This window comes from Silurus meridionalis, chromosome 19 (genome assembly GCF_014805685.1).
Source record: "Silurus meridionalis isolate SWU-2019-XX chromosome 19, ASM1480568v1, whole genome shotgun sequence".
Taxonomy (NCBI): Eukaryota; Metazoa; Chordata; class Actinopteri; order Siluriformes; family Siluridae; genus Silurus; species Silurus meridionalis.
In genome coordinates, this window is record NC_060902.1 from 17,059,273 (window position 1) to 17,086,772 (window position 27,500).

Sequence of the window (27,500 nt, forward strand, 5' to 3'; positions counted from 1 at the left end):
GTGTCTTCTGTTTCGGTTTATAGTTCTGCTCCACAAGGCCTGATTTTTAGTTTTGGACACAAATGTATATGATTTTAGTTTCAATTTGATGTCCTGCACATCCAGGAAATGAACAGGAAAGAATGTGTGTGTGTGTGTGTGCATGTGTGTGTGTGTGTGTGTGTGTGTGTGTGTGTGTGTGTGTGTGCATGTGAGCATGTGTGTGCGCACGTGTGTGTGTGTGTGTGTGTGTGTGTGTGTGTGTGTGTGTGTGTGTGTGTGTGTGTGTGTGTGTGTGTGTGTGTGTGTTGGGGGGGTAATGGTCAAATCTGCAGTATGTACCACTCTACAATTGTAAATCACTTTTATTTGATACAAACATCTTTTTCTTTTCCTCCAGAATTTTCCAGACGTTTCTGGACTTCAAGCTGGTGCACGATGTTCTCAGACAGGTTCCGATGGTTCCGGTGGTTCCGGATTCTTCTCGTTCTTCCCTCGATGTTGATTCCGAGCTCGGCCAACGAAACCCTCTCTGCCCCTCGGGTCTACCTGTCGTTTAAAGGTAAGAGACGGATGCTGTTCTTCCTTCGGTCGCGTCTGTAATCCGCTCCTGCTTCCTGCTTCACTGTGGCTTGTGCTTTTGTGTCCTTGTGTGTGTTTGATGAAGAGAAACCCCTGGTAGATCTTTATGGGGATTGTAATGAAAAGTGATATTGCTCTTGTCAGAGACTCACTTTGTTATGAATGGTATAGAATACGGTAGTAAAGATAAAGATATTAAATCTTAATGTTTACCGACTTGGCACACGTCGTTTTTCCCGACCAGCTGCGGAATAATTAAAACCACTGGCGAAAGGAAACCACCACCAAACATCTGAACATTGACAAAGTGCAGAAGTTTGAGTCGTTCGAATGGATCCATGTATTGCACTCACATATTTTCTTTTCACGGGCAATAATTTCCGAAACTCCTCACCCCCCAGGCGCTCCTGTTTGCTGGGGTTATTACGCCAGGTCAGCTCAATGCGAGATCCATAAAGCTCTGCTCGCTGTGAAACTTTCCCCTTGATTAGTCCGTCCTGTCTCGGGGGAACTTGACGGATTTTGGACGCTCGAAATTGTTTAGAGCAGTGAAGCGGATCGCAAAGCTGATCAGCGCCGTGATTAGGTCGAGCAGCAGAGGGAGAAGTCTGGACCCTCTCCTAGCCCTTTCCTCACACTCCAGTTCATCATCACGCTCCATTATTCCAGTCTTAATCAAGACGTTTTCCGTTCCAAAGCCTTTTCCTGCACAATCGACTCGTTTCCACCCTGTGGTGGATTTCCACCGCATTGCTCTTTTCTCCTCTCTCTCTCTCCTGCTGATCGATACACACACCTGAGTTTCTGCTCCCTGAAGCACAGAAGTGAAATTGGGGTTTATTGAATAAACAGCTCAGGAAGGGCGACACTGATGTACAGCGGTGTGAGTGAGGATGCTTTCACATATGCAGCATTTACTCCGTTTTAATGGATCCCTGGTGAGGTCTTCTCATCGGTACTTTGGGGAGGTGATGACAGAACAAAAGTCCAGTCCGAGTGTTTTAAAGTGTTCAAGTGGACTTACTGAGAAATTATTTCTCCTTGAAACTTGACTGCAGTAAATCAAAAACGCCTTGTGTTTCTTATCGCAAAGTTTTGGGTTGCAGCATTTCTGATTACGGGTTTTCTGGTTACAGCATTTTTGGGTTGCAGGGCTTCAGACTGTAATGCGTCGCATTGCAACTTTTTTTTTAGATTGCAGCGTTTTGTTGGTTACAGCATTATTATTATAGAGACATTTCAGACTGCTGTGTTCTGTATTGCAGCATCGGTTACAACATTTCATGTCACAGCATTTTTGGTAGCTGCGCTTTAGACTGTGTGTTCGGAACTGCAGCGTTTTTGGTTGCAACATTAGTAGTTATTTAGAGAATTACCCAATAAAATATTTGTTCTTTGGGCTCGGTTTAGACTTAGCACAAGGAGTTTGCTCATCTTTTTGTGTGTGCGTGAGAGATCAACCACAATGCTGGATTGCAGTTGCATTGTGTGGTGTAAATGTTGATGATGGAGGGATGAGTTCATTAACAGTATTTTACTGTGGGTTTATGACTCACTGAATGACCTTGAACCAGTTGTATGTACGGAACCCGAGTTCACAGTTTCTTCTCGACTTGTCCATGAGGTATATCTGCAGGTTAGGGTGAAATCTGGCAATAAACCAGCAGATCTACAGGAGTGTATTTTTAGCATGGGGTCTCTTCAGATGTCTTTTTATTTCCTGCTGATTTAGAAAAGCGAGCGCAAACTTCGTGAACGGACAGCACCTGCACCTCATCCTGCGCTAATTAACTCGCAATCAATCGTTAAAGGTTGATGAGCTGTAATTTCTGACTGGCCGCAGTTTAATCACGGACGCTTGTTTTTCTTTCCGAAGCGCTCGTGTCCTGGCAAAAGTCTTTTACGTCCGACCAAATTCTTTCTGCTCAAACACATATATATACTGTATATATGTACATTTATATATAAACTAAGCTGTTAGTTTTGTGTCAGATTTGTTTTTGCGTTTTCCCAGTGAGAGAGAGAGAGAGAGAGAGAGAGAGAGAGAGAGAGAGAGAGAGAGAGACCTTCTGGTGATCCTGGTACTGGGTGTAATACGAGGCGAACCAGGCCGAGCAGGCGATACCGCTTCCCGAATCGATTGGCTCGCTCTGTCGGTGGGATCAGGAGGCACGACCCCTTCACGTGACAGACCCTCAGCTTCCCGGTGCAGCAGAGACGCCGCGCTCAGAGAGTTAATCAGGAACACCTTAATTGTTCTTTGAGCTTTGCAACTTCCTTCCCCTCGTGTTGCAGCTCGTCAAAATCCTTCCCTGGGGTGGAGGGGGGGTGCGGGCAGGGGGTTCGAAAGGTCCTGAGCAGACGACTTCAATCAAAGACAGCTGCGGAGCGTGCGACGATCTCATTTAGTCCAGAATGATGGATCTGATGACAAATCTGTTTTGAAATGCAATAAGATACAAGTTCCGAACTGGTGTGTTGGATCTTATTCATATTGCAGCATCTATGGTATTGCACAGGTTCGTTCAGGAAGGGCCAAGAGTTCTTCCTTGTCGTTTACAGCTCAATGATCTTTAATGTGATTCACAAAAATGAGTCGTGTTAAAGGGTGATTCATTAGATTTCTACTAGACTCCAAACAATCAAACAGTCTGACTCGGTCGTTCTTTTATCACGGGACCTCCACACAGTTATATATACACATATAAATGATTGCTCTTCCCATCACTAGATCTTTGCTGTTTGCAGAAACACTTAAAAGCTAATACGGGTTCCCTAAACGAGGCCTGGTTTTATACATAGCTGCAAACTCCAAACTCGCAAAACAGTAGCATGAGTCGGATCAGTTGTTTTATTCGGGAGTTCACTGGGAAAGATTCATCAGTTTGTGAGTTCACATTGGTTGACACACGGGCTCCATAAAACCTGAGCGACGTGGCACGCTTGTACAAATCAACACGCTTGTAAGCGACCCGCAGTCACTTGGTGGTGCAGACATCAGGATGTAACGCGAGGCAGCATGGAGAATCGGTTCCAGCTTTCACGGCATACACACGTATATGTCCGCAGAGCTAGCGCAGTCGCCAGCCGCTCTCTGGGGGGCTCTGACCCTTTCCCCTCATGTTTATGCTGGGCTAATCATTAAATCCGGCCTCTGAAGCCAAGCTGAGGCTTTGGGAGGGTGTTCTTGTAAATCTTTAGGTTTGGATTCCGGCTCTGGGATGTTGTTAATAGTGATTGTCCTGGAGGGGGGGAGACACGAGGAAGTCCGGTAACAAAACGCATGTATACGAAATTATAATATACAGATGACCGCACATAGAATACAGTACACATTGACCCGTAAGAGAATGTGATTGTCCAGTAACAAAGCTTAGAGAAAGTTTTGCAGATGGCTATGATATTGCACAGTAGAGGTAATGGAGATCATGTAGTAATAAAAAGTCCAGTATATATTTAGGTTAAGGGTTATGGGTTATGGCTGCTGGGAAAATATTTCGGAGTCTACCAGTGATTGTTTTGATCAGCCTGCCAGAGGGAAGGACTCTGAACATGGTTTATAATAAACTCATGACAGGAAATACCAAATAAACCTAAATATATTCCACATACTTCCATTTGCTGATTTGTCTTTTTTTTTTTTGTAATACAAAGTCAATTCCATGCGAATTACACGGAGGAACAAAAAGCATCCGAACATCTGAGGCTACCTCAGGGGGTTAAAAGCCGGTTTTTGAAATGACAATAGATTTTTCCCTCTCCGCCCTGCAGATTACAGCTTCCCATAGCGAGGCTTGTAATGCTGATTAAAATAGAAAAAAAGGGGGGAAAAAAGGATCGTTTTATTGGATTGTGACTCGAAGCCGAATCCTGGTTCCCAGGAGCAGCTCAGTGGCGACGTTTGTTTTAATCCGGCGCGATCGTTCTTTCAGTGCTAATCCACGCTGGTCATTTTAATTTACTCAGAAGCCAAAAAAACCTAGTTTGGAATTTTCGGAATGTCAGGGCTGATTTTCTGAGATGCAGGAGTGTGTCGAGTGTCGTACCTGCAGCTTCCAGACAGGAAACTTTCACAAATCATTGGAAAAATACTCACGTTAAAAAACAAAAATACTCACATTACTGTCAGAAATGCAGAATTTACCCTAATAGTCCATTATATAGATTGAGATTTGGATGAATCCTGGGAATCCTGGAATTCCAGGTCGACCAAATTGTTTTCACTGGTCGTATATGAGAAACGATTCACCTTTCATCCCAAATCCTGGCTGTTTCATCATCCCACACCATGTCTCAGTGCTGCGATACCTTCAGGCAGTGACTAGCTGAGTCTATGCTAAAAGCTGACTGATCAGTAGCTGATTTAAACATCTCTCTCTGCACTGCATGACCTTGCCCTCATCTTAAAAGCATTCTATCTCCTAGTTATGCTAATTCTAACTACGCTAACTACCTTCCAGTTCTGAGAAAGGCTGTGATGGTCCACTGATCTCACCCCCCCAGGGTTCCAGGCACTGTTCTGAAGGGTTTTTTGGGTTGTGTGTTGGAGTTTAATGAGTAAACAGATTCGCTATTTAGCTCAGAACCTGTGACATTATCAGGCTCTTTTATTTCTGTTCATCAAATCAAATCAAATCAAATCAAATTTTATTTGTCACAAACACATACATACAGGGTACGACATGCAGTGAAATGCTTTTGACGACGGTCCGGCATGAGGGAATAAAATAGGGTAAAAAAGGAGAATAGAAAATATAAAAAATATAAATATAATAACAAAATTTAAAGAAAAATATAATAAGAAAGAAGGCAGATAAATAAGATGTAGAGATATATAAATATATATAAATATATATGTATATATACGTACATATACATATACACATATATACACATACATATACATATATATACACATACATATACATATATATACACATACACTGAAAATGTACACAGAAAATGTTTATGTTTATGGCAGTGTGCAGTTAGCCAGTAAACAACAGTAAACAAGTTATGATTGACCATGAGTGTCCGTGTGCAGTGAGGTGTGGTGTAAAGTGTCCTTGTCTTGAGGATGGTGTGGTATAAGAAAAGAGAATATAAAAAAATATGAAATAAATATGAAAAAGAAAATGAAAAAGAAAATATGAAAAAGAGATGGAATGTAAAGTGCACTGTGCTGTGCAAGTCCAGTGTATAATGTGCCGTAGCACGAAAAGTGTGGTTGTGCAGGGGAAAAAATGGTGATGATGGAGAGAGTGGGCCAGTTTTTAGATCCTGGGTGTTTCCTGGTTTAAACTCCGAATGGCCTGCGGGAAGAAGCTCCTCCTCATTCTCTCTGTGTTCGCCTTCAGGGAGCGGAAGCGTTTCCCCGAACGCAACAGAGAAAAGAGTCCATTGTTGGGATGGCTGAGGTCCTTCACAATTTTCCTGGCTCTGGTCCTGCACCGTGTGCTGTAGATGTCCTGCAGGTCAGGGAGCTCGGTGTGGATGGTACGTTCGGCTGAACGCACCACCCTCTGGAGGGCTCGTCTGTCCTGCATGGTGCTGTTCCCGAACCAGGAAGTGATGCTACCCGTCAGAACGCTCTCGATGGTGCAGGTGTAAAAAGTCTTAAGCACCTGAGAGGGTAGTTTAAAGTCCCTTAAGCGTCTCAGATGGTACAGACGCTGCCGGGCCTTCTTCACCAGGGTGTTGATGTGACAGGACCAAGACAGGTCCTGTGTGATGTGAACACCCAGGTACCGGAAACTGTCCACTCTTTCCACTGGAGTCCCGCAGATGTTTAGCGGTTGGTATGACCGCTCCTGCTTCGTGCTGAAGTCCACGATCAACTCCTTAGTCTTGCTGACGTTCAGGAGAAGGTTGTTCTCCTGGCACCATCTCTCCAGGTTTTTAACTTCCTGTAGGTAGGCCGTCTCGTCGTTGTTGGAGATCAGGCCCACCACAACGGTGTCGTCAGCAAACTTGATGATGGTTGTGGAGTTGGAAGTGGCCACACAGTCATGTGTGTACAGTGAGTACAGCAGGGGGCTCAGAACACAACCCTGGGGAGCTCCAGTGCTGAGGGTGAGGGTGGATGAGGTGTGTTTTCCCACCCGTACAGCTTGTGGTCTGTCCGTCAGAAAGTTCGAGATCCATTGACACATTATTTAGGCTATAATGATTGATTTTTCAGGAGATCTCTTAGGCAAACGATGCTCATTACTTTGGAGCAAGTGGGTGATTTTGAGCTCTTTAGGTGCAAGGATGATGAAAAAGGAAAGTTATTTGGATTAGAGATGTGGGTCATAAAGACACGACTTTGGCTCACACACAGAAAATGAGACATTCCCGTTGTGTCCTGTTACGCAATAGAAAACAGGACGCGCTATAGTTTGCCGGAGAGCCCTGTTGGGTCCTAATTTCTTAATTTTATACTTAGACTTAAAAAATATTTTTGTCATTAGCTATTAGTTTTCTCAACCCTAATTTGTCACATACTAGCAAATATAGAGATATTTTTTCTTTATCCGTACTTTACTGAAGTGTTTCCATTTGAGGTGATTTTACTGTAACTTCACTACATTTCAATGTCAAATATCCTACTTTTTACTACTTTTAGTGAAATCAGTCGTTCCTTTTTATTCATGAGGATAAAAGTCACCAATCAGGGTCGAGCACACGCTCTGTTTTACACGCGTTCTGATTGGTGCTCGGTGTATGATCACCAACATACAGTTCAACATCAAGCAGAACATTTACAGAGGAATAAATGATGAAGAAACTCCAGACTCGAACTCACCACAACACACGTGACCTCATTTACACGTTTTATTAAAGTAGTTGTAAAGAAGGTTTTGAGTTCATGAAATCAATCAAATAGAAATCAATCAGTGTTTGAGTTTTAATATCATTCTATTAATAGATCAGTGTGCTGAGAGTCACATCAGAGTCTTTACACATAAACTGAGGTGATTAAGTAAAGAATCTTGTGATAAAAATGAAAACAGGAACATTATAGTTATAATAAATCATAATACTTCGGATAATTAAGTTCATTTGAAGTCAAAAACTTTTGTACTTTTGCTTAAGTGAAAGTTTACTACAGGGTTTGTGTACTTTGCCGACACTAAATATAACACACTCGTAATTTTTTTTTATGTCGGCTTATTATGCACAAGGGGGACTATTTTGGTGTGTAAACAAAGTGCTTTCTAGTAAACAGAGCCACCTCGTACACACTAAATGACATACGCTAAACGTCTCCTTTCTCTCAGGCTTGGATTTTATGAAGTGTTCACCCAGGTGCTTGGCCCCCTAAATCGATTCTTTTGAATCTGCAGTATATGAGAGCCGATTTCTTTAAAACATAATCCAGATGAATGTATTTAACTGTAACACTGACAGAAAAATATCACCGGAGGTCAGTTAATGATTATATCGTTTGCTGGTTTAGGTTCCAGAGCTCAGGTTGCCGTCTACATGGACTTTCACATGGTCTAAATGTCTCTGTGTGGGTTTACTCGAGTTCCTCCGAGTTTGCTTCTACCTTTCAAATTGGAAGCTGGATTGCTTTTGTTCAATTGCCTGTTGGTGTGAATGAGTGTGTTTGATGGACTTGAGACATTCACCGATTAAAGGTTTCCCAAGATTCATGGTGGAGATGAATGACTTTTTAATTTGGTTTGTGGAGTATTAAAGGTTCTGTGGTTTGCTGTTGTCCAGGTTGAGGAATCCTGTTTGATGGGAACCCTGAGTGGATCCTCCTGATCTCAAATCTTCAATCCTGCTAATGTTTAAGAGATCTCTAAATGATGGTTCACACTTTCTCTGAGATGAGTATGTTTTAGGTGCAGGGTCTGGAAAGTGAGGCAGACACAAGAAGAGAAAATGAACTCCTGTCTTTCACTTGTCTCACACTCGGGGTCCTGCCGTACGTTTCAGGACACCAGTGTTGGTCATGTTTAAGCGATTATCAATCGTCTGAGCACAAAGAGCTCAGTGTGTATTCTGTACAGGAGGATACATTAGCACGCCAAGGGAGGGGATAAAGCTCCTGCTCGGATGACTCTGCTTCATGATGAAGCAGCGACGATGCTGGGGAATGGATCCCGTTACACCGAAAGTCTGGAAGTTTGTGCTCACACAGGGGACGGCCCGTGGGTTTTCGTTAGCTATGGGGAAATGAATGTAGAAGGTCCAGCCATGGTCATGCTAATGCAGCTGGATGTGGGTGGATGCTAATGGAGGGCTTTTATCGCCTGCTACCTTTCTTTCATTGTGAGTAGATTTGGCTCTTTTTGCAAGCTCCGAGGTGGTGGGCTTCTGGGTGGGAAGCGTGGAAAATCCTTCATCTTTCACATCATTAGCACAATATTAACCTTTTCTAATCACCATTCCAATGATTAGGGGTGTCACACTACACGTATTCGTACCAAACCTTTTTGGTACAGGACTTTGGTGCACGTGTGCAAAAAACGCAATCCTCGATTTTGGAACTTGTGGAACACATTTTAAGTGGCGGACCGGAAATTAGTTTAGTCTCCGCCTCGCACTTTGAGCACAGTGTCACTGTGGCTACTCGATTCGTCCCGTAAACACGATTTGTATTGCGCTTATGCAAAATCACTGCCGCTTCCTGCCATCGCCAACTTTTTCACGACATTCTAGCGAAATAGATATTTTTGCGTTTATGTACAGCCTAAATAGTTTCTCTTAAAAGAAGAAAATCCTGAGAATTCCACATATCGAGGATGTGAATGAATAAAGGAATGAACGTATAAATTGTTATTATCTTGTTGGTTTCTTAAATGCAGACATTTATAATAAAGTCATAAAGTATAGTAAAATCAGTAGAACAGTTAATTAGAACATCTTTAGAAAATGTGATATTAAATATAAAAAACACATAACCATCTGTTTTACCTGAATGGGGTCTAACAAATGTAAACTATGTAATTAAATTCTTCAGTTAATAAAATTTTATTAAATCAATTTAATTTGTGCTGATTTGATCGATAACTCAATTTAACCAATAAAATAGAAAAAGTGTATTGCATTCATTTGATCTTTTCTATTTTATTTGTATATATTTTAATTATTTTAATCAAACTATGCAGACATTTTATAAAAAATAGTAAAACATTTAATGCTGATTTTCAGGAATGTTAATATTAAACAACGTTAATAAAAACGCTAACCAATTTTACGGTTTGCATTTCTTACCTCCTAAATGGACAAAAATGATGTACATTTACAATTAAAATTATGAATTATAATTTAATATTTAAATAAACAAATAAATAAACACAGGTTTTATTTCTTTGACATTTTAGCAGTCTGGCTTTTTTCTTAACATGTACTTTTTATCTATTTATACTTACATTAAATGCTGTAGAAAGTTCATGAAAAAATTTGGTCCCCGTTCTCACGTGTTATAAAGTCTAGACACTGGAGACTCCTTCCCTGGATGTTGGATTAATGCCTCTTATGGGCAAAAGCTTAAAAGCCCAATAGCTCTGAGCATAACGTGTATTAAATGTAATAGGTTTGTAATGCAGTTCCCAAATACTATGAATTGAGTGGGAAGTGTGTGTGTGTGTGTGTGTGTGTGTGTGTGTGTGTGTGTGTGTGTGTGTGTGTGGAGTAAAGCGAGCCCGCTGTAGGATGTGGTTTTGGATTCTCTCTGATTTTAACTTCTGGTTTTCTTGTTTGCTAATAACTTACACACATTTAATCAATGTGCCTGGTTTCCAGTTATGACCGGTGTATTTGTGTGTGTGTGTGTGTGTGTGTGTGTGTGTGTGTGTGTGTGTGTGTGTAAGTGTGTGTTTTCCGGATTACGGTTTATCACTAGTGTACCACACTCACCACCAGAGTGGACGGAATGCCTCATTATCCCGTTAACACACACACACGCACACACACACACACACACACACACACACACACACACACATACACACACACTTACACTCGCCTCCAAATCCAGGCCCACATTGACAGAGAATTCCTTAATAACTGTATCCTGGGAAATGGTCTACACTTCATTCTGAACATCTTATTCCATATTCATTCCTTCACTCTTCTTTAAAAGGCTTTCTGCTTCATTTTTGGGGTGTGTGTCAGGGATTAGTCATCATTCATCTACAAGAGCATCAGGAACTAAGGTGAAGATGTTGAGGAGGCTTCAATAGGCTCCAGAAGGCTCCAGGTCCAGATTATACCAAAGAAGGTTTCCTTCCTTTTTAAGTTGTGGTAAGAGTGAGGAGAAGAACCATATATCAATGTGTTGGTCAGGGGCGCACTTACTACTGGGCATGTGTGGCTGAGCACATGTGTTCTGACCTGTGGACGAAGTTCTCAGTGGGACAAACGGAAGTTTCTCTGAAAAGGAAGCAGCGCTGCATTGAGTGAACGCATCCAAGCTTGAAGCTCTCAGTGGAGCTGAAGACACTTGGGTGGCCTGCATTTGTCATTTGGTGTGTGTGTGTGTGTGTGTGTGTGTGTGTGTGTGTGTGAGTGTGTGTGTGTGTGTGTGTGAGAGTGTGTGTGTGGAGAACCAGATGGGAAGTTCTACCAGGATTTATGGAGTTTTTGCAGACATTTGCATCCGAGTGCTATATGAAGAATGTTATGGTGAACACGTGGCTAGTACATCACATCTCTTTCCTTTTCTTTCCTTATTTGTGTGTTTGTGTGCATTTGTGTGTACACTATGTGTTAGTGTGTTGGTGTATATGTGTATATTTGTGTGTACAGAATGTGTGTGTGTGTGTGTATGTGTGTTTGTGTACATACAGTATATATATATATATATATATATGTGTGTGTGTGTGTGTGTGTGTGTGTGTGTGTGTGTGCTAAACGTTCACTGTGTTATAGCATTGCAGGGTGTTGCATCATAGAATCAGAATGAATTTGGGGCAGGATGCGTTTTTTTGCTTAAACGTTTATATGCTGAGGCTCACATTCACATCTTCTCCATCCTCTTCTTCATCTTACTATTATTAATAGAATGACTTTTTTTCCTATTTTAACAAAGAAAAAAAAACTATTAGACATTTTTCGTGACCAATTTTTTTTGTGAAGATTCATTCAGCCACATTCAAGCTGTAAGTGAAGTCAGGTAGTGATGCAGGTGAAGTGAGGAGGCCTGGGGGGCACTCAGTGTTCACAGTCATTCCAAAGGGGTCAGAGCTCTATAGCAGATCTTCTGCTCCAACCCATGTGTCTTCATGGATTTAAAAACACTAAAGATTCGGCCTGTCGAATCTCACCAGGAGAGAATTCCACAGCATTTCATTTCATATGAAATACAATATATATATTATATTATATCATTATATTATTATATCCATGTTATATTATATCTTATTATACTGTTTACATGCATTACAAAATTGTGTTCATATTTACAAGTACACTCCTGTTTATAGTTCTTTTTTTTTTACTTTGTGATGTAGCTCTGTGTTCTGTTATGTAGTTTTGTGTTGTGTTGTGTAGCTCTGTGTTCTGCTATGTAGCTCTGTGTGGAGCTCTGTGTTGTGTTATGTAGCTCTGTGTTGTGTTATGTAGCTCTGTGTCATGTGATGTAGCTCTGTGTTCTGTTATGTAGCTCTGTGTTGTGTTATGTAGCTCTGTGTTGTGTTATGTAGCTCTGTGTTGTGTTATGTAGCTCTGTGTTGTGTTATGTAGTTCTGTGTCCTGTGATGTAGCTCTGTGTTGTGTTATGTAGCTCTGTGTTGTGTTGTGTAGCTCTGTGTTGTGTTATGTAGCTCTGTGTTGTGTTATGTAGCTCTGTGTTGTGTTATGTAGCTCTGTGTCCTGTGATGTAGCGCTTTTCACAAGAATGTCCCTCAAACATGGCTGGGGAAGTCAGGTGTCCCAATACTTTTGCCTGCCAAGTGTAGTTTGTTAAATACGAATGCAAATGAAATTCTTTTCATTCCTTCTGTCCTCTTCGGTCTCTCGTCCCCTGTTTCATCTCGTCTCTGAAGTGGTCAGTAATCAGTCGTCCCCTTTCAGATTTTTATGTGGAGAACTGGACAGAGTGTGTTCTGGAGTGCCACTGGGCCCTGTCCACTCAACCTCCTTCTCTTCTTCTTCCTCCTCTTTAACCATCTCCTCCTCCTCCTTCTCCTCCTCCTCCTCTTCTTCTTCTTCTTCTTCACCCCTGTCTCTTCCTCCTCCTTCTTTTCTTCATCAAGTCCCTTTGATGCCTTTATCTCTGGCTGATGCTCATTCAGCTGTTAGTCGAGTGGGTGGTGATTGTTCAGGGGCTCTCTGAGAGTCGATGCCAGTCCTCCTGCCCACTCCTTGCCCCCCTGCCTGGCCCCCCCTGCATCTGGGGGAACGCCTTCTCCTCCACGCATCCTTTCAAGTGCCCACACCACACCCTCACCACACAGAGCAAACACTCACTTTCGCTTTTGTTTTTACTTGACGTCTACTTTTACTTGACGTCCGTTTTTACTTGACGTCCGTGTCACTTAGACGGTGAAAAGAGTGTGTAGGTTGATTCTCTTTCATTCAGTCATCCATTCATTCACTCTCTCTATCAGTATCTCTCTCTCTCACACACACACACACACACACAGCAGCCTCCCATTCATTAGAGTTCATGCTCATTCCCCCTGGGGGCTTTAAAGGTTTTTTCATTCATGAAGCTTTAGCATCCTAGAGAGCTCAGCAGGACTCTAAGCCTTGTATGTAAACACACACACACACACACACACACACACACACACACACACAAACGCACATACACGCAGATATAACATAATACACAAAGACACGCCCACACCATTGGGGCTGCATGAGAAACAGAAAGCTCACAGCACGCCAGTGACGTCACATTTCACAGTCGTGTGCAGGAGAATGAACTGGAATAAAGAGACTTGTGCTCTTGATCTTTTAAGTGTGTGTGTGTGTGTGTGTGTGTGTGTGTGTGTGTGTGTGTGTGTGTGTGTGTGTAGACAAATGCTATAAAAAGCATAACGGAACGGAGAAACGCAGCAAACTAACAGACTTTATAAAAAAACACATTGGTGTACAGATGCATGATCGTTTATTGAAAAACCACACCAGGGAGTAAAAATGTAATTGTTTACTGCTGCTGTCCAGTGCGACTGTCCTGAAGTTTTTCATTAAACTACACCATTTTCACATGATGAGGATTATAGAGTTTCTGCTTACCTGCTGATGTTTCACCTTCATCCAGAACACGTAACCTGAGCAGACCAAATAATCGATAACAGCATTCATAACAGCACAACGAATCCCATTAGCAATTATTACAGATTTTATCGATTAGTTGTTGCAGCCCTAATTGTGTTGTAGTTTTGTAGTGTTGTGTTGTAGTGCTGTAATGGTTTAATGTAGTGTTGTGTTTTAGTGTGGTAGTGTTGTGTAGTATTGTTACAGTGTAGTTCTGTATTGTAGTGTTGTGTTGTGTTGCAGTGCTCTAGTGTAGTGTTGTAGTGTTGTGTAGTATTGTTATAGTGTAGTTCTGTATTGTAGTGTTGTGTTGTAGTGCTGTGTAGTATTGTTATGGTGTAGTTCTGTATTGTAGTGTTGTAGTGCTGTAATGGTTTAATGTAGTGCTCTAGTGTAGTGTTGTGTTGTGTAGTATTGTTATAGTGTAGTGCTGTATTGTAGTGTTGTGTTATAGTGTAGTGCAGTGTTGTGTTATGTAGTGTTGTGTTGTAGTTCACTCCAGCACTAATTCTCTGCGTGTTGCAGTGGACAGAGGGATCCGTTTCCTCGTCGAGATGTTTTCAGTTTGTCTGTCACAATAAATGGAGGTTCTGCTTGTGCCCTGGGGGACTCTGGCGCTGTGTTTGGATGCAAGTTGGTGATTGTGTAAAACAGACTCTGGCTCCAAACACGCCGACTTTTTACAACACCGCTTGACTCAGAGTCACAGAACGAGCTGTTTCTGTTTCAGTCTTTGCTAATCAGAGCTGAGTGGTGCGGTAAAGTGTGTGTGTGTGTGTGTGTGTGTGTGTGTGTGTGTGTGAAGTCAGCAAGTGTGTGAGTGCTGTGTGGATTTGAGATCTTTGCAGTTTGAAGTTTCACACAAAGCTCAGTCATACATTGTGTAAGGCAAACAGATTGTAGATCTGAGGAGGACGTGTAGATCAGAGGTTCCTCAAAAGTTCTTTCACTTAGGAACCGCTTCTAAAAGATGTTCTGCGAAGGGTGCGAGGTTCAAGAGAAACACAATGAAGCAGCTTTTAGAAGAAATTGGGAATTGTGAAGTGGTGTGGTCCAGATCCTCAGTTTTGTGAACACCACCACCATGCGCTTTATGATTTGATTATTTTTCATTTATGATTTCTCACCGTTGTGAGCGAGCTGTTACTATAGCAACCACAATGTGTTACAAATAACTAGAAAGTTATATTCCAAAAAAATAAGGAATTTGGCTCTGAATATGATGGAAAGTTCCGGACCCCAGAACCCGAAAATTGTTAAACCTCCACCGGATTGTGTATTTCTCCTGCCAGGTGAATTCATGTAAAGCGGATCCCCAGGCTGTCGTTTATTCTTTTAGGAAAATCCGACACTGCTCTGAGTAACTTCGGTACCCGGGTCGATTCTGGACTTCTTTTTATGACATTTCATTAAAAGTTTGTTTGCACACCAGCCAAATCCGACACCTTCCTCCCGTCCGCTCCGACCTCGTTCCTGTCTGCCAGGAAAAAAGATCTAACGGTGTCGAACCCTTTGAGGGGGAAAATATGGAGGTGAAAACAATGCAATGGAAACCGTTCGATGGTTTCTGGTGGCCGTATTGAGGTCTAATGAAGATCGTGAGCTGAAATCCGAAACAGAAATCTTCTCTCTGACGCTTTATTCACGTTCAAACATTTTTACAGCGGAAAATATTCCTCAGCTTATCTTCCTGCGAGAATTCGTCTGAGCGCCTGACTCTCGCTCTCTCGCCTCGGCCCGAGACTCTGAAACTGGAGCTGAGCGGTGCGGTCGATCCAGATTCGAGTCCCGTAGTGCAGCCAAATCCGGTCGAGCCAAACGCTGCCAGATCTGCGTGCACTCCTTTATTAGTCTGAGTAATATAAAAAAACAATTTATATACCGTAAAAATATATGTTTTTTTCTTTATGTCTGGACACATAAACCATTATAAATGTGGTGATTTTATATAGTTTCAACCAGATTTCTATATAAGGAGAAAAAGTGTCAGGACACACAGGCATGTGGCAGTCCAATAGGGTCACAACGGGGTCACAAAGAAATAAAAGATTCAGTATTCAAACTGTGAATGTTTCGCTAAACCTAGAGCTCATGCTAATGCTAATTAAAGTGATGGACTTGTCTACTGAAAGCCCGTTCTGTTCACGATTTCAAAATGCACCTGACAGTAGGATTAGTATGTGATTCTTTTTAAGCGTTCTGTTCCATATTTAGTCTCCTTTGCACTGACAACTTAAATAATATGTGTGTGTGTGTGTGTGTGTGTGTGTGTGTGTCTGTGTGTCTGTGTTCCCATAGCTGTGTGTTCCTCGGTATAAACGCTGAACGTTTCCTGTAGTTGTCTGCACGCTCACAGCTAATCCGTCTCCCTCCTCCTGACCTGCCGCTAGCATCAGCTCCGTGTTGGCAACACACACACACACACACACACACACACACACACACACACACACACATACTGTCCTCCGAGCCTTGTTTTGCTGAAATGTGCATAATTTCGAAATGTGCTTCTAGAGTTTCACTGTGTGTGACTTCCACTGAAACAAGGTTTCACCTTTAATAGCAATCCTAAATCACTCACTGTGTGTGTGTGTGTGTGTGTGTGTGTGTGTGTGTGTGTGTGTGTGTGTGTGTGAAGGAGAGAACCTATGTTCCTGCATTTACTGTACAAGTATTGTTTTGATTGACTGATAACTGCATTAAATGTTACAGAAATGTATTAAGCTTCCCTTCAGTGCTACCCCCCACACACACACACACACACACACACACACACACACACACACACACATACACACCCACTGAAGGCATTTGGCGGTTGTATATCTTCATATTTTCATGATTACTCGAGCAACCCGGGTGTTTAGCTTGAAAGGCGAATCCGCCCCCCCCAGCCACCACACCCCCCTCTACCTGTCGCTTATCTCCTTACCGAAATTCTGCACAACAAACCAGGCGCGTGGATCTCTGGCCGAGCCCCAGATCAGATTACCGTGTTCCTCATGTGTGCGAAGATCCAGAAGCTTCGATTCCATCAAGATAAAGTGGTTGAAGGTGGAAGTGGCGAGGACTGGCGTGTAAAGATCAGAGCGGATCGCACGCAGCTTTGCCGATTCGCCGCTTCACAGGCCGAACCCTCAGCGGCTTCTCACGCGCGACGAGGGACGAACACGCCTTGTTTACGCTCTTGTCAGGAAACACTTTTTAGTTTCACCATCATGATAAGTGCAGGAGATGAAACGGCTCGGAGAGTTTTTCAACACAGAGATGCGATCAGTCCGCCAGATTTACTGAGAAAATTGATCCAAACAATCATATCGAGTTTATAGTTTATAGTGAAACCAAAGGGTTTTTTTATGTTTTGAGCCCAGACAATACTTTACAAGATGTGTCCAAAAGTATTGGGACACCCGGTTTTTCCAGCTGTATGCCAGGATGCCGTAGTGTGAAAATTTCACTTCCCTTGAACTAGGAGACCCAAAATCTGATGAATGAGAACGCTGACTGCACCCCAGGCCTCCTCACCTTCTCAACTACATCAGTACCTGACTTAACTAACACCCTTAGAGCTGAATGACACAAATCTCCACACAATCCAGTAGAACATCTTCCTAGAACAGTGGAAAGAAAATTCAGAAAATTCTGACTAAATGTTTTAAATGCTATGCACATAAACCATAACAGGAGCAGCCAAAAGAAGAAGAAGAATTGATATATTCTCTTCATAATGATTTTTATTAAATACCATGTGCTTTACATTGCTGTCTTTTATAAAAAGGATTTTAGCATGCTGTGAAGCTAACTAGCTAGCTTATTTATTTATTGGCAAGCTAACATTAGCTAGTATCTCTCTTGTTTTAGTAGCAGAGTTTTTGTACCAAAATGTTCAACGAAATAATTATTCTAAATTTGAAACTGTAAATAGGCAAGACGCGCTAATTCAGGGTCTTTCGTATGTATATATGTTGTGCTGTATATTATTCAGACATGACAAACAGAATTATGGGACTGATTATGGGATGGAAGCACAAACCTTTCCAAAGAGTGTCCATGACAATCTTGCATCCGGATTTTTAGCGATTTTGTGTCCTTCGTGTTTGTCCCCAGAGCCCGTTGCTAATCCTTTCACATTTCTGTAATGTGTGTGTAATCGTCTCGGGAATTCCCTTAATTTTGAAGCTGCTTCTGCGTTTTATTGGACTGACTGTATATCTGCGGCCATTTATGAGCCTCTCGGTATTTGGCCGCACGAACATGGCCAACAATAACACGGCATATTAATCGCTAACTCTCCGGCGTGGGGGCTTTGTGTGCACTTGGCATCGGGTGGGAAGTCCACGGAAGTCTATTAATCTCATCCGGCGAACAAGGGGACGCTCTCAATGGACGCTGTTCCGCCCATTTTATGCTTCGTTCTCCAAACCTGGAAAAGCCACAAAAGAGTGAGAAAGAAAGAGGTTCCCCTTAAGTTGATCTTTCCGAAGCGTGACCGGAGACTCTGATACAGAGATCTTGGCATCAGTTGATGAGGAAAGGAGTGTATTTTACCCACTGCTGAATCCTAATGGGGGTTTAAAAGTGTTTGTACAGTTTGGGTGCTTTTACATGACGTGACACTCCAATTTTTGGAATCAAATCTAGAAAGATGTTTTGTTCACTTTCCTACAAATTCGGTTGGAAGCTTAAAAACAAATTGTAGGTGGAATAAACATCATACAATTTTGACGTTACGGGGGTGTGGAATGGTGGACACTTTTGCCATTTTGGAAAAGCAGAACCTCTGCTTCCAGGGTTTGCTCCTGGATCTCAGGTTTCCTCCCACCTCCATAAATTCTAAAGGTGTTACTGTTTGAAACTTCTACTAGTCACTCTCTGAAAGGGAACACAGCGTCTAAACGTTTTCCACATCACAAGCCCAGTAAGACTGACAGGTCTGGTTCAGAGGTCAACCACAAGGTCACAGATTAGGATGTCTATCCTGTCAGTCAAATATGATTGGATGGCGTAGCTGTCAATCAAACCCCAATGGAGCGAGCCCCAACAGGTTCCCAGGACAGAGATTTTTAATAAACTAGCCCAAGGGTGGAGAAGATTATCGCCCTGATCAAACAGACATCTTTGTTGTTTATCTTTTTTTTTTTCTTGTAATGTTTGAGAAGACTAACCGAAGGCAAGAGCACACCAGCATGACATTCTTCAACCTGGTGAGAAGTTTCCACACTGGTGTGTTCAGTCCTCTTTCGCTGCTCTGCTTAACTGCTAAACATTGAATGTTGTTGTAGGAGGTTTTGTTGCCACTTTATGCCTCATAAATCGAAATATGGAAACTTTGTACAAAATGTATGAATGTGAACGTGTTCAAAATGAGGAATTGTTTGTTTATTATTTTTGAACCTTATGGTAGGAGCTTATACGTGGAAACAATAAACTTGCCTCCGAGCCCAAGAGTGTGCAGGACATGTGCGCATGGTTTTGTATAAGGCAGGACTCGCTCTTGCCCCAGAGTTCACCCCCACGGCTCAGGGGATTAATGTCAGTCTGTGCAGAGACAGCAGAGGAGAAAGACTGATTCTATTAGAGAAGCTTTCTATGGTCCAGCAGCACGGCAGGGGATTGAGAGGAAGCCGAACATGGAGACTTGATGCTGAGTTTGCTCAAATAACATCACAGACTTGCTAAAAAGGCGTTGAGATTGTGAAAATAGAGCTTTGTCTGTGTGTGTTTGTGGGTGTAGTATTCTGTAGAAGAACTGCTGTGTTCAGCGTAGGGTTGGGAGCCATGTTTAAAACTTGGGCCGTTTAGAAAAAACTAACAAGGATTCCTCAAGCTAGGATTTATCAAGCTACTTAGAACCTTTAATGCAAGAAAACCCATTGGCTATAAGGTTCTATGTTTGACACTTATGTTTGAAAGAGTTTCCTTGAGGGTACAAACTAAAGGACTACTTATGGCTTTCAAAAAGATATTTTGGAGCCATTTATGAGTGAGAAATCATATGGAATCCTTGAGGGTTCTTTGCTATTCATTCCATAATAAAGAAACCTTCTGTTGTAGGGTCCACAGTAATGCTCTGCATGGGGGCTACACCCTGAAGGACCACTCAGGACTTTCTGAAGGTGTTTTGAGTGTCCCATTATTGGTACAACCTAATGATCCTAAATTGTCTTTATGAAAGTTCAGATGGAAGAATTCTTCAAAGAATTTAAGGCTTTTTTTTTTTTTTTTTACAGATGTTTTGGAAGCTTTTATGGAAGAGAAAACAACTTTTGTAGGTTCTGTATAAAATTTTTCTATAGTGCTAAAAGAAGAAGTGTACAGTATATGATGTAAAACGAGTAAAATAAAAGCACAGGAGTTACAGTTCTTGTTGATTGACTTTCACTCTTCCTCAAGGTGTCAGTGTATCCTTTAAGAAATTGTAGCTTTATAATCATGTATAACCTCCTGGGAATCGTCTTTGACAAGGTTTTGCATTAAGTTCTTTGGGGAAAGCTTGTGGAGTATAGTGAACTTGCTAACTTGTCCATCAAATCCATGTGCGCGAAGGCATATTTTGACTTTTAAAACGTTTTAATAACATTAAACACATACAGTGAGACCTGGAGGAATGTAGGACTTGAGATGTTCCTCTAGGACAACCATTAGAAGTCATATTTGAAGAAAAGAAAAGAAAAGAAAAGAAAAGAAAAGAAAAGAAAAGAAAGGATCAGAAAGCATTCCATGGAAACTGCAAGACCTATAAGATGAATTCAAATGAAGCCACGTAGTTCTGGATGGAGAGATGGTGGAGGATGGGGGTGTCAGTGGACTTGCTGAGGAGTTATGGGACCAATCTAATCTCTGCAGATGTTTAGAAAGACGAATGGCACTCATCCGATCTCACCTATGGCCTGTGCAGAACAAGGCCAATGAACTCTTAAGTGCATTTGGGAGTACACATAGGAAGAGAAATATGGCTTGGCTGGTGTCCTAATATTCCACAGGGTTCACAGAGTAAAGTTAAGTCAATTCAAAATGATACATATAAATAATTGGTTTATGAAATTGTTGAATCAGTTTTAATTTACTAACTTTGGCTGTTAGCTAGCCATGGATTGCTAACAACAAAGGCAAAGCCTTATAAAATAGACATTTTATCAGAAATAGTCATTCTGGATTTAGCAGCACTGTAGAAAGCAACACTAGTAGAGCACTAAAACATCTATATTTCAGACCTGTAACTTTTTGCCATTGTGTTTTCAAATCTTAAAACGAATTTCCGAAGCGAAACGAAGATGTTCAAATTTTACACTTAAAGAAGTTCAAACCTACAAAAAAGAACTGGCAAAATGTATATATTTTTTTCTTTTATAAGAAAAACGGAGAATCCTCCGAGAACATTGTGTGTATATGATTTGGATATAACATGCAAAGCCAAAGAAATCCAGCTGATTCCCTTTTTTCAGTGCTGCTCTCTCAGCAGGGGGATTCCTGATGGATTTGGAAGAAAGCGCGACATTTGAACTCGACTCTCAGACTCCCTGAGTCCTCTTGGCTCGGTTGTGCTCGGAGGGCCTGCTACGTTCGAGCGTATCGAGTGGTCTGAGTTGGACACATGGCTCTGGGGAAAAGAGAATATTTTCAACCATTGCTAAACACCCTGGGATTTGTGTGACCTGCTGTGTTCATGCTCCTGATCAATGAACTTGCTTGAAGTCGAAATTGTTATTGTTTATTGGACACGGACGATGGTTTGTCCCAGTTCTGAGCCCTGCGACCTCGAATTCTTTTACCCCATTACTCACCCTTGGAGATCAATAAAACCTTTCTATCCTCTATAAGCATGCCCTTAAACGCCATCCTGAGAGCTTTCCAACGCCGTGCATGTGTCAGAGATCGATTTGTACGCAGCTTCCATTCGTCTCCGTGTCTGTCTGGCGTTTGTATTCCGCGTGCTACGATAGCGTTTCAGAGTACTCTGGGTAATGTCTTGTTATCTGGGGCTTTATTTTCACTGATGGAGACTCGTTATCTATCAGACGCTCTTGTTAAGTGAGTGCGACTGAAGAACGAGCGTCTGAGTGCCTCCCGGTCGTCTAATCACTGCCGTCCGATAAGCGTAGCTACGATAACGGCAAAGATAACTCTATGACGGACTTCTCAAAGTGACTAAGAAGAGCAGCTTGTGGCGTCGGGGATGGAAGGAAGACCACCGAAGGAGCGGGGTCCGTCCTCTGTCTTGCACGTTACCAAACAAATGTTAATATAGATAATAGATTTAAATCCCTTCCTGAAATACAGAACTTGAAGGTTGAGATACGTGCAGAGAGGCTGAGATTAAGTCAGATAGAAGTATATAAATGGATGGAACATCAAGCAGAAGCTTTGTAATCATCTACTGCTGTTCAGGTGATACCAGGTTTGTGGGAAACATGCTTTATATAGTGAACTTATCTAAGCACTGAGACTCAAGTGGTTAACTCATGGCTTGAAAACGTTTTTTGAAAAGGTTCTCGCCAAATTTCCAGTCATAGAACTGGATTTTCTCGACTGGACAGCTACACTAAGCTACACACTAAGCCATACGATAAGCTATCCCGTCCTGGTGTTGATCATCATTAAAAACGAGCCTCTCAAGAGAATCACTTAAGAGAGTGTGTTTATGGAGCACAAACAGAGAGGTAATAGGCAGAATGAGGCCAGCTGGGTGTGTTTTATTGATTCAGCGGCGAAGACAAGAGCTGAGAGCCACTTCACTGCTCCCCGCTGAATAATCAATTTGATGAACACTCAAGTCCAGAGACAATAAATTGCATCCATGCATAGTAAAAAACAAACAAAAACCCCATGTTGCAGCATAAACAACAATGAAAATCACGTCCTTTCCTGGTGTGTGAATCACCTGTTTCTTTAAACACCAAGTGCTGACGAATGGCACCGATCTGAGGCCCGGTGTTGAGTCGAAACGCTCCTGGATCTCGTATTTCTTAAGATAACATAAAACCTAACCGACTGAACTCACTAATTGCAGCGCAAATCTAACATTCTATACCTCCATGTTCGATTAATGCGTCTCATTCTTTAGAAGTGAGCTTCAAACCCAAGGCTTCAAAGCTCCACTGCATGACCTCATCTCACACACGTGCACAAACACGCGTCGAGTGTTAATGGAAGGCCGTGAAAAGACTGATTGCAGACCAAGTGTACATGCTGTGTCTAAGGAAAGTGACCTGGAGTTAGCATTTTAGCCTCCTAGAAACTTTGAGGCCACAATTGTGGAGATCAAGCAAGCATTCGACTGTTAGTGACCTTTCATGCAGATGTGGATCGACATCTGTGTGTTGACTGTAGCATGGAATTGTTTACAATATTTGACCTTCGCCTACAACTGCTTACTGTCCTGTTGCAAAACCTCAAAAATTATGTTTTTGCAACTAATTGCAGTCACTTTGAGTCTTTGCTGCAGAAACCAAATTTCAGAGGGTGAAGCTGGACCAGATCCAAACCCTCCTCCTCACCCTAACCAGAAGAAGTTGCACACAAAACACACCAAAACCCATTGACTTGTTCCCACACACTGGACTTTTAGTAAAAGGTAAAAATAGCTGGAGTAGGTCCGACTTCACCTTCTTTACATTTGATTCTGCACAGAAGATTGAAGAGTACTTGTGTTGGATCAAAGAAGGGTCCATGTGGTCGTTCTGCAGAAAGGGCTACTCTTGGTGGTTCTGCATATAATGGAACAGGTGATGGTTTTGCACAGAAGGGAACAGATGATGGTTAAGGTGAGAAGGGAACAGGTGATGGAAAAAAATAGAGGTGATGGTTCTGCAAAGAAGCCTACTTGTGCTGGTTCTGCAGATAAGAAAACCGGTGATGGTTCTGCAGAGAAGGCTATTTGAAGTGGTTCCTGAGAGAGGGCTATTTGTGGTGGTTCCTCAGAGAAGGGTACAGGTGTTGGTTCCTCAGATAAGGCCCCTTTTGCTGGTTCTGCAGAGTTTACTTTTGTTTATTTTTGCTTTGTGTGAGATTTATCTAGCTTATGCCTAGTGGGATTTTCTTGTCAGTAATGTCAGTACTGCCTCATCTCCTCTTGCTGATACTTTGAAATTTTTCACCCCATGACCATAAAACATTTTTATGTTGGTGCCTGGTGTCATGCTCCTCTTTGGTCTGTCCCATGTTTTGGGGACACACTGTCTGAGTTCAGACACCAGATATAGTCAGACTTTTCTTCCCATGCTGATGATTATCCTCGTTCTTGCTCTGACGCTTGTCTTTGCCGTGGTCAGAAGATAACACATCACGAACAGCAAGTAAAATTAGCTTGGTGGCCTAAGATACCTTCTCTTCTCTTCTCTTCTCTTCTCTTCTCTTCTCTTCTTCTCTTCTCTTCTCTTCTTCTCTTCTCTTCTTTTCTCTAGGTTTCTACAGGGAATGTTTGTTATATTTAAATAAAAAAAACAAAACCCCAGGTGGGTGAGGGGCTTGTCACGTTTCTCATCTTGATTTCTCTCCTGTTGCTCCAGGGGTGTTGTGGAGTTCATTTCCTCATTAAGAGGTTTGGGTGAATAAGCACTTTAAAGCTAACACCATCCAAGCACGATTAGAGATAAAGCCTCCAGTGCAGTGTAGCTTCTGTTGCTTCTTGGGCCCCAGATCATGTTTTGTGAAGGTTAAAGGTGACAGTAGTGTTTGTGGCTTCTGTTTATTCGATTACTTTGCTGGCTTGAGAGGGTTCAAATCATTTGTCTGAGGAAGTTAGGGATTCCACCATGCATGCTACAAAGTAAGAAAAACGAGACGAGACGAGATGTGGAAGACGGGATGCACATGAGATATTAGACCGCTAAAACATCAACCCTATACAGTAAGTGCTAATCTGGAGCCTAGTATGTTTACCCAACCTTCTGTTGCTTCTCTGACAGAAACGACGTAAGATACTAGTTAACACCAACTTATTAAAGCTAGTTAACCCCCTCGGGAAGCCCGAGCAGATTAAGGGTTAACACCAGGCACGCGTTTCTTTCCCATGGGAGTGCGGCGGTGTTGACGAGGTCGCCCATTTGTTAGCGGCTAATCGCCTTCCTTACAGATGAGTGGCTCCTGAAAGCGACTCGAGGGGGAAAATATGATCGGATGGATGACCCTGTTGACACAAGCGTGGGAAAAAAAAAACAAAACAAAACCAGTAATCTCACCTTCTTCCTGTTCGGGTCTGGGAATCCGGGTCGGACATTGGTTAGCACCTGGCTCCTCCCTGATAACGGCTAACGGTGCATTTCAGCTCTGTCTGGATAGAATGAAAGAATGCCGTGGATACAAAGTTTGCCGCCTACAAGGATGAGAGGAAAAGCTGATGCTGTGGTTTTCCTGAGAAAGACCGTGCCCGAGCACACAATGGCTACCAAACAGGAAGTGGCATAACAATCTTTCGGCCACTCGGACCGTGTCGTGACCTCCAGGCTGCAGGAGTGATAACCTAGCATTCCTGGTGAGGACGCTGAGAGCTTTCTCTTGCTCCCGGTCAGTGCAGGTCACATTCCGGCTTCTTATACAGCAGTAAATCAGTTGAACCCTGAAGAAAATGGGATTAATTTCATATCCATTATTTACTAAATATAATGAGTGGTCTAAGATGTTTATCAGGAGCATAACGGAGCAGGAACTTGCCTGAGACCTCCAAGTTTGGATCCTAACTGTTGACATTCATGACTATTCATAGCTGTTGTTGAAAACCTACCCCTATCATGACTATTTGATTATGATAAGGAGATTATTGTTTAAAATAATATATCGGTGTGTAAGTAACTCAGCGCTCCGACTCTCAGGCGCTGCCGTACCTGTACCGCATGTCTGCCCCCCCCCGGGGAGGTCACAGGATGCATCCGAGTGTTGTAAAGCGGACAGGAAAACCAGCTGACCTCCGAAAGTTCACCTCTGTGTCCTCAATAAAACTCTGCAGCTCCTCCCGTTCCCTGTCCCAGTTTCTGACTCGGCTGTCCCTCGCGTCTCACGCTTCCCCCTCGTCCTCATCGTTTATTTGCGGAGGCTATTGTGCGCTTGTTAAACGTGATGTATTGCCATCATCCTGCTAAGGTAACGCTGCCGAATTACTTCCTGCAAATTTTTCAAGGACGCCGAACTTCTCGGACGTCAAAGTCACACAATTATAGAGTGTTTGTGACGGGGATAAACACGCTGGTGTTTAATCCTCATCGACTCTGAGGGAGGAAACCTGTGGGATTATGGAAAGGAAGTCACTCAGAATCGCGTGAATATGACGCTGACAGGGCAGCGCGATGAACAGAGTTGATTTTTGCCAATCGCTCAACATCCTGCAGTGTTTTTTATTACAATTTAAGTTTACATTTGGCAGGCCCCCTTATCCAGTACGAGTTATTTCATTCATACAACTGAGCAGTTGAGTGTTAAGGGCCTTGCTCAAGGGCCCAGCAGTAGCAGCTTCGTGGTGGTGATATTTGAACTAACGACCTTTTAATTAGAAGTATTTAATCTAAACCAATGAGCTACTACTCCTTCCACCTTACAGATGTGTTAAGGTTGGATTTCTTTTTTTATGTTTTATGTTTATTTACATTCAAATGTCCTTGTAATTAGATGGTTCATGTTCTGCTTGACATTACCCTTCAAGAAGCCTCTCATGCCACACTTTCAGCATGTGAGATTTCTCCATAGACCTGCAGCGAATACGGTCTGCAACAGGATGTGACATTAAGCTCATTAAAATATTAAAACGTTTCTTAAAATGTTGTTTATAGCTGCATTCTTGTATGCAGTGACATTAATTCAAACTGATCTGATGCTCTTTTAAATCAGCTTGGAACTTCTTTTTGGTCACACGTCTGCATGAGATATGGATTTGCAGGTCAGACATGAACGTAGAAACATAAACGTAAGAACTTACGAGCTCGTAGTCGGAACAAAACAATAGATAAGTATAGATAACTTTTTAAAAACTTTATTACACGTTAAAAGTCATCAATTCCAATATGACTTGAGTAAAAGTATTGGAGTATCTGATTTGAACAGTACTTTTAACAGTATTTGACTCATATTGAACGAAGGCTCAAAGATGCACAAGACACATGTCTGAGAAAAGCCAAAAAACGCCTCAACACTGTATTAACCAAAAATCAACACAACAGCTTTTTCAACATGTCAGAATGAAGCACAGATAAAACAAGTCGGTCAAAAAAGGCAAAGTAGTAAAGCAGACTTTCGAAAAGGGATCTTCAATTAACAAGTAAAATGAAAGTATCGTGTCACAAAGTAGTATTTAGTTCAATTAGTATTCAATAAACAAATAAAATAAAGTAGACAAAAAATGATATAAGTACAGTAAAGAAGTACATTTACTCGAATACTTAACACCACTGCGTATACACTTTGGCTTAGCGTGAACGAGACAGAGATCAAAATTCATTAGACTCTTAAATCTGATGTTGAAAATAATGTGTGTGAGAAGTGATAAGTTGTGGCCTTGAAATATTAATATGTGGCTTGAATATGTTCTTGAGTTTGTGTTTCCACCATGTCCACCTCAGAGGCCCTCAGGTTTCTTTGGTTTAAAAAAAAAAAAATATATATATATATATATATATATATATATATATATATATATATATATATATATATATATATATATAAATGTATGTCATGAAAACTACACTGTGTCTACTGACAGCAGGTCAGTCTGGAGATCTGGATTAATCTGGGATTATCCCTCAGGGGTC

General features: G+C 41.9%; 1 protein-coding gene across 1 annotated transcript in view; it reads left to right on the forward strand.

Annotated features, from left to right (window-relative positions):
• sema3fb (sema domain, immunoglobulin domain (Ig), short basic domain, secreted, (semaphorin) 3Fb) overlaps nucleotides 1-27,500 on the forward strand; it is a 57,961-nt gene that overhangs the window by 5,231 nt on the left and 25,230 nt on the right. The window contains 1 exon segment of the mRNA XM_046875748.1: nucleotides 380-541. Within this exon segment, the coding sequence (XP_046731704.1) occupies nucleotides 418-541 (124 nt within the window). The 5' untranslated portion in view covers nucleotides 380-417.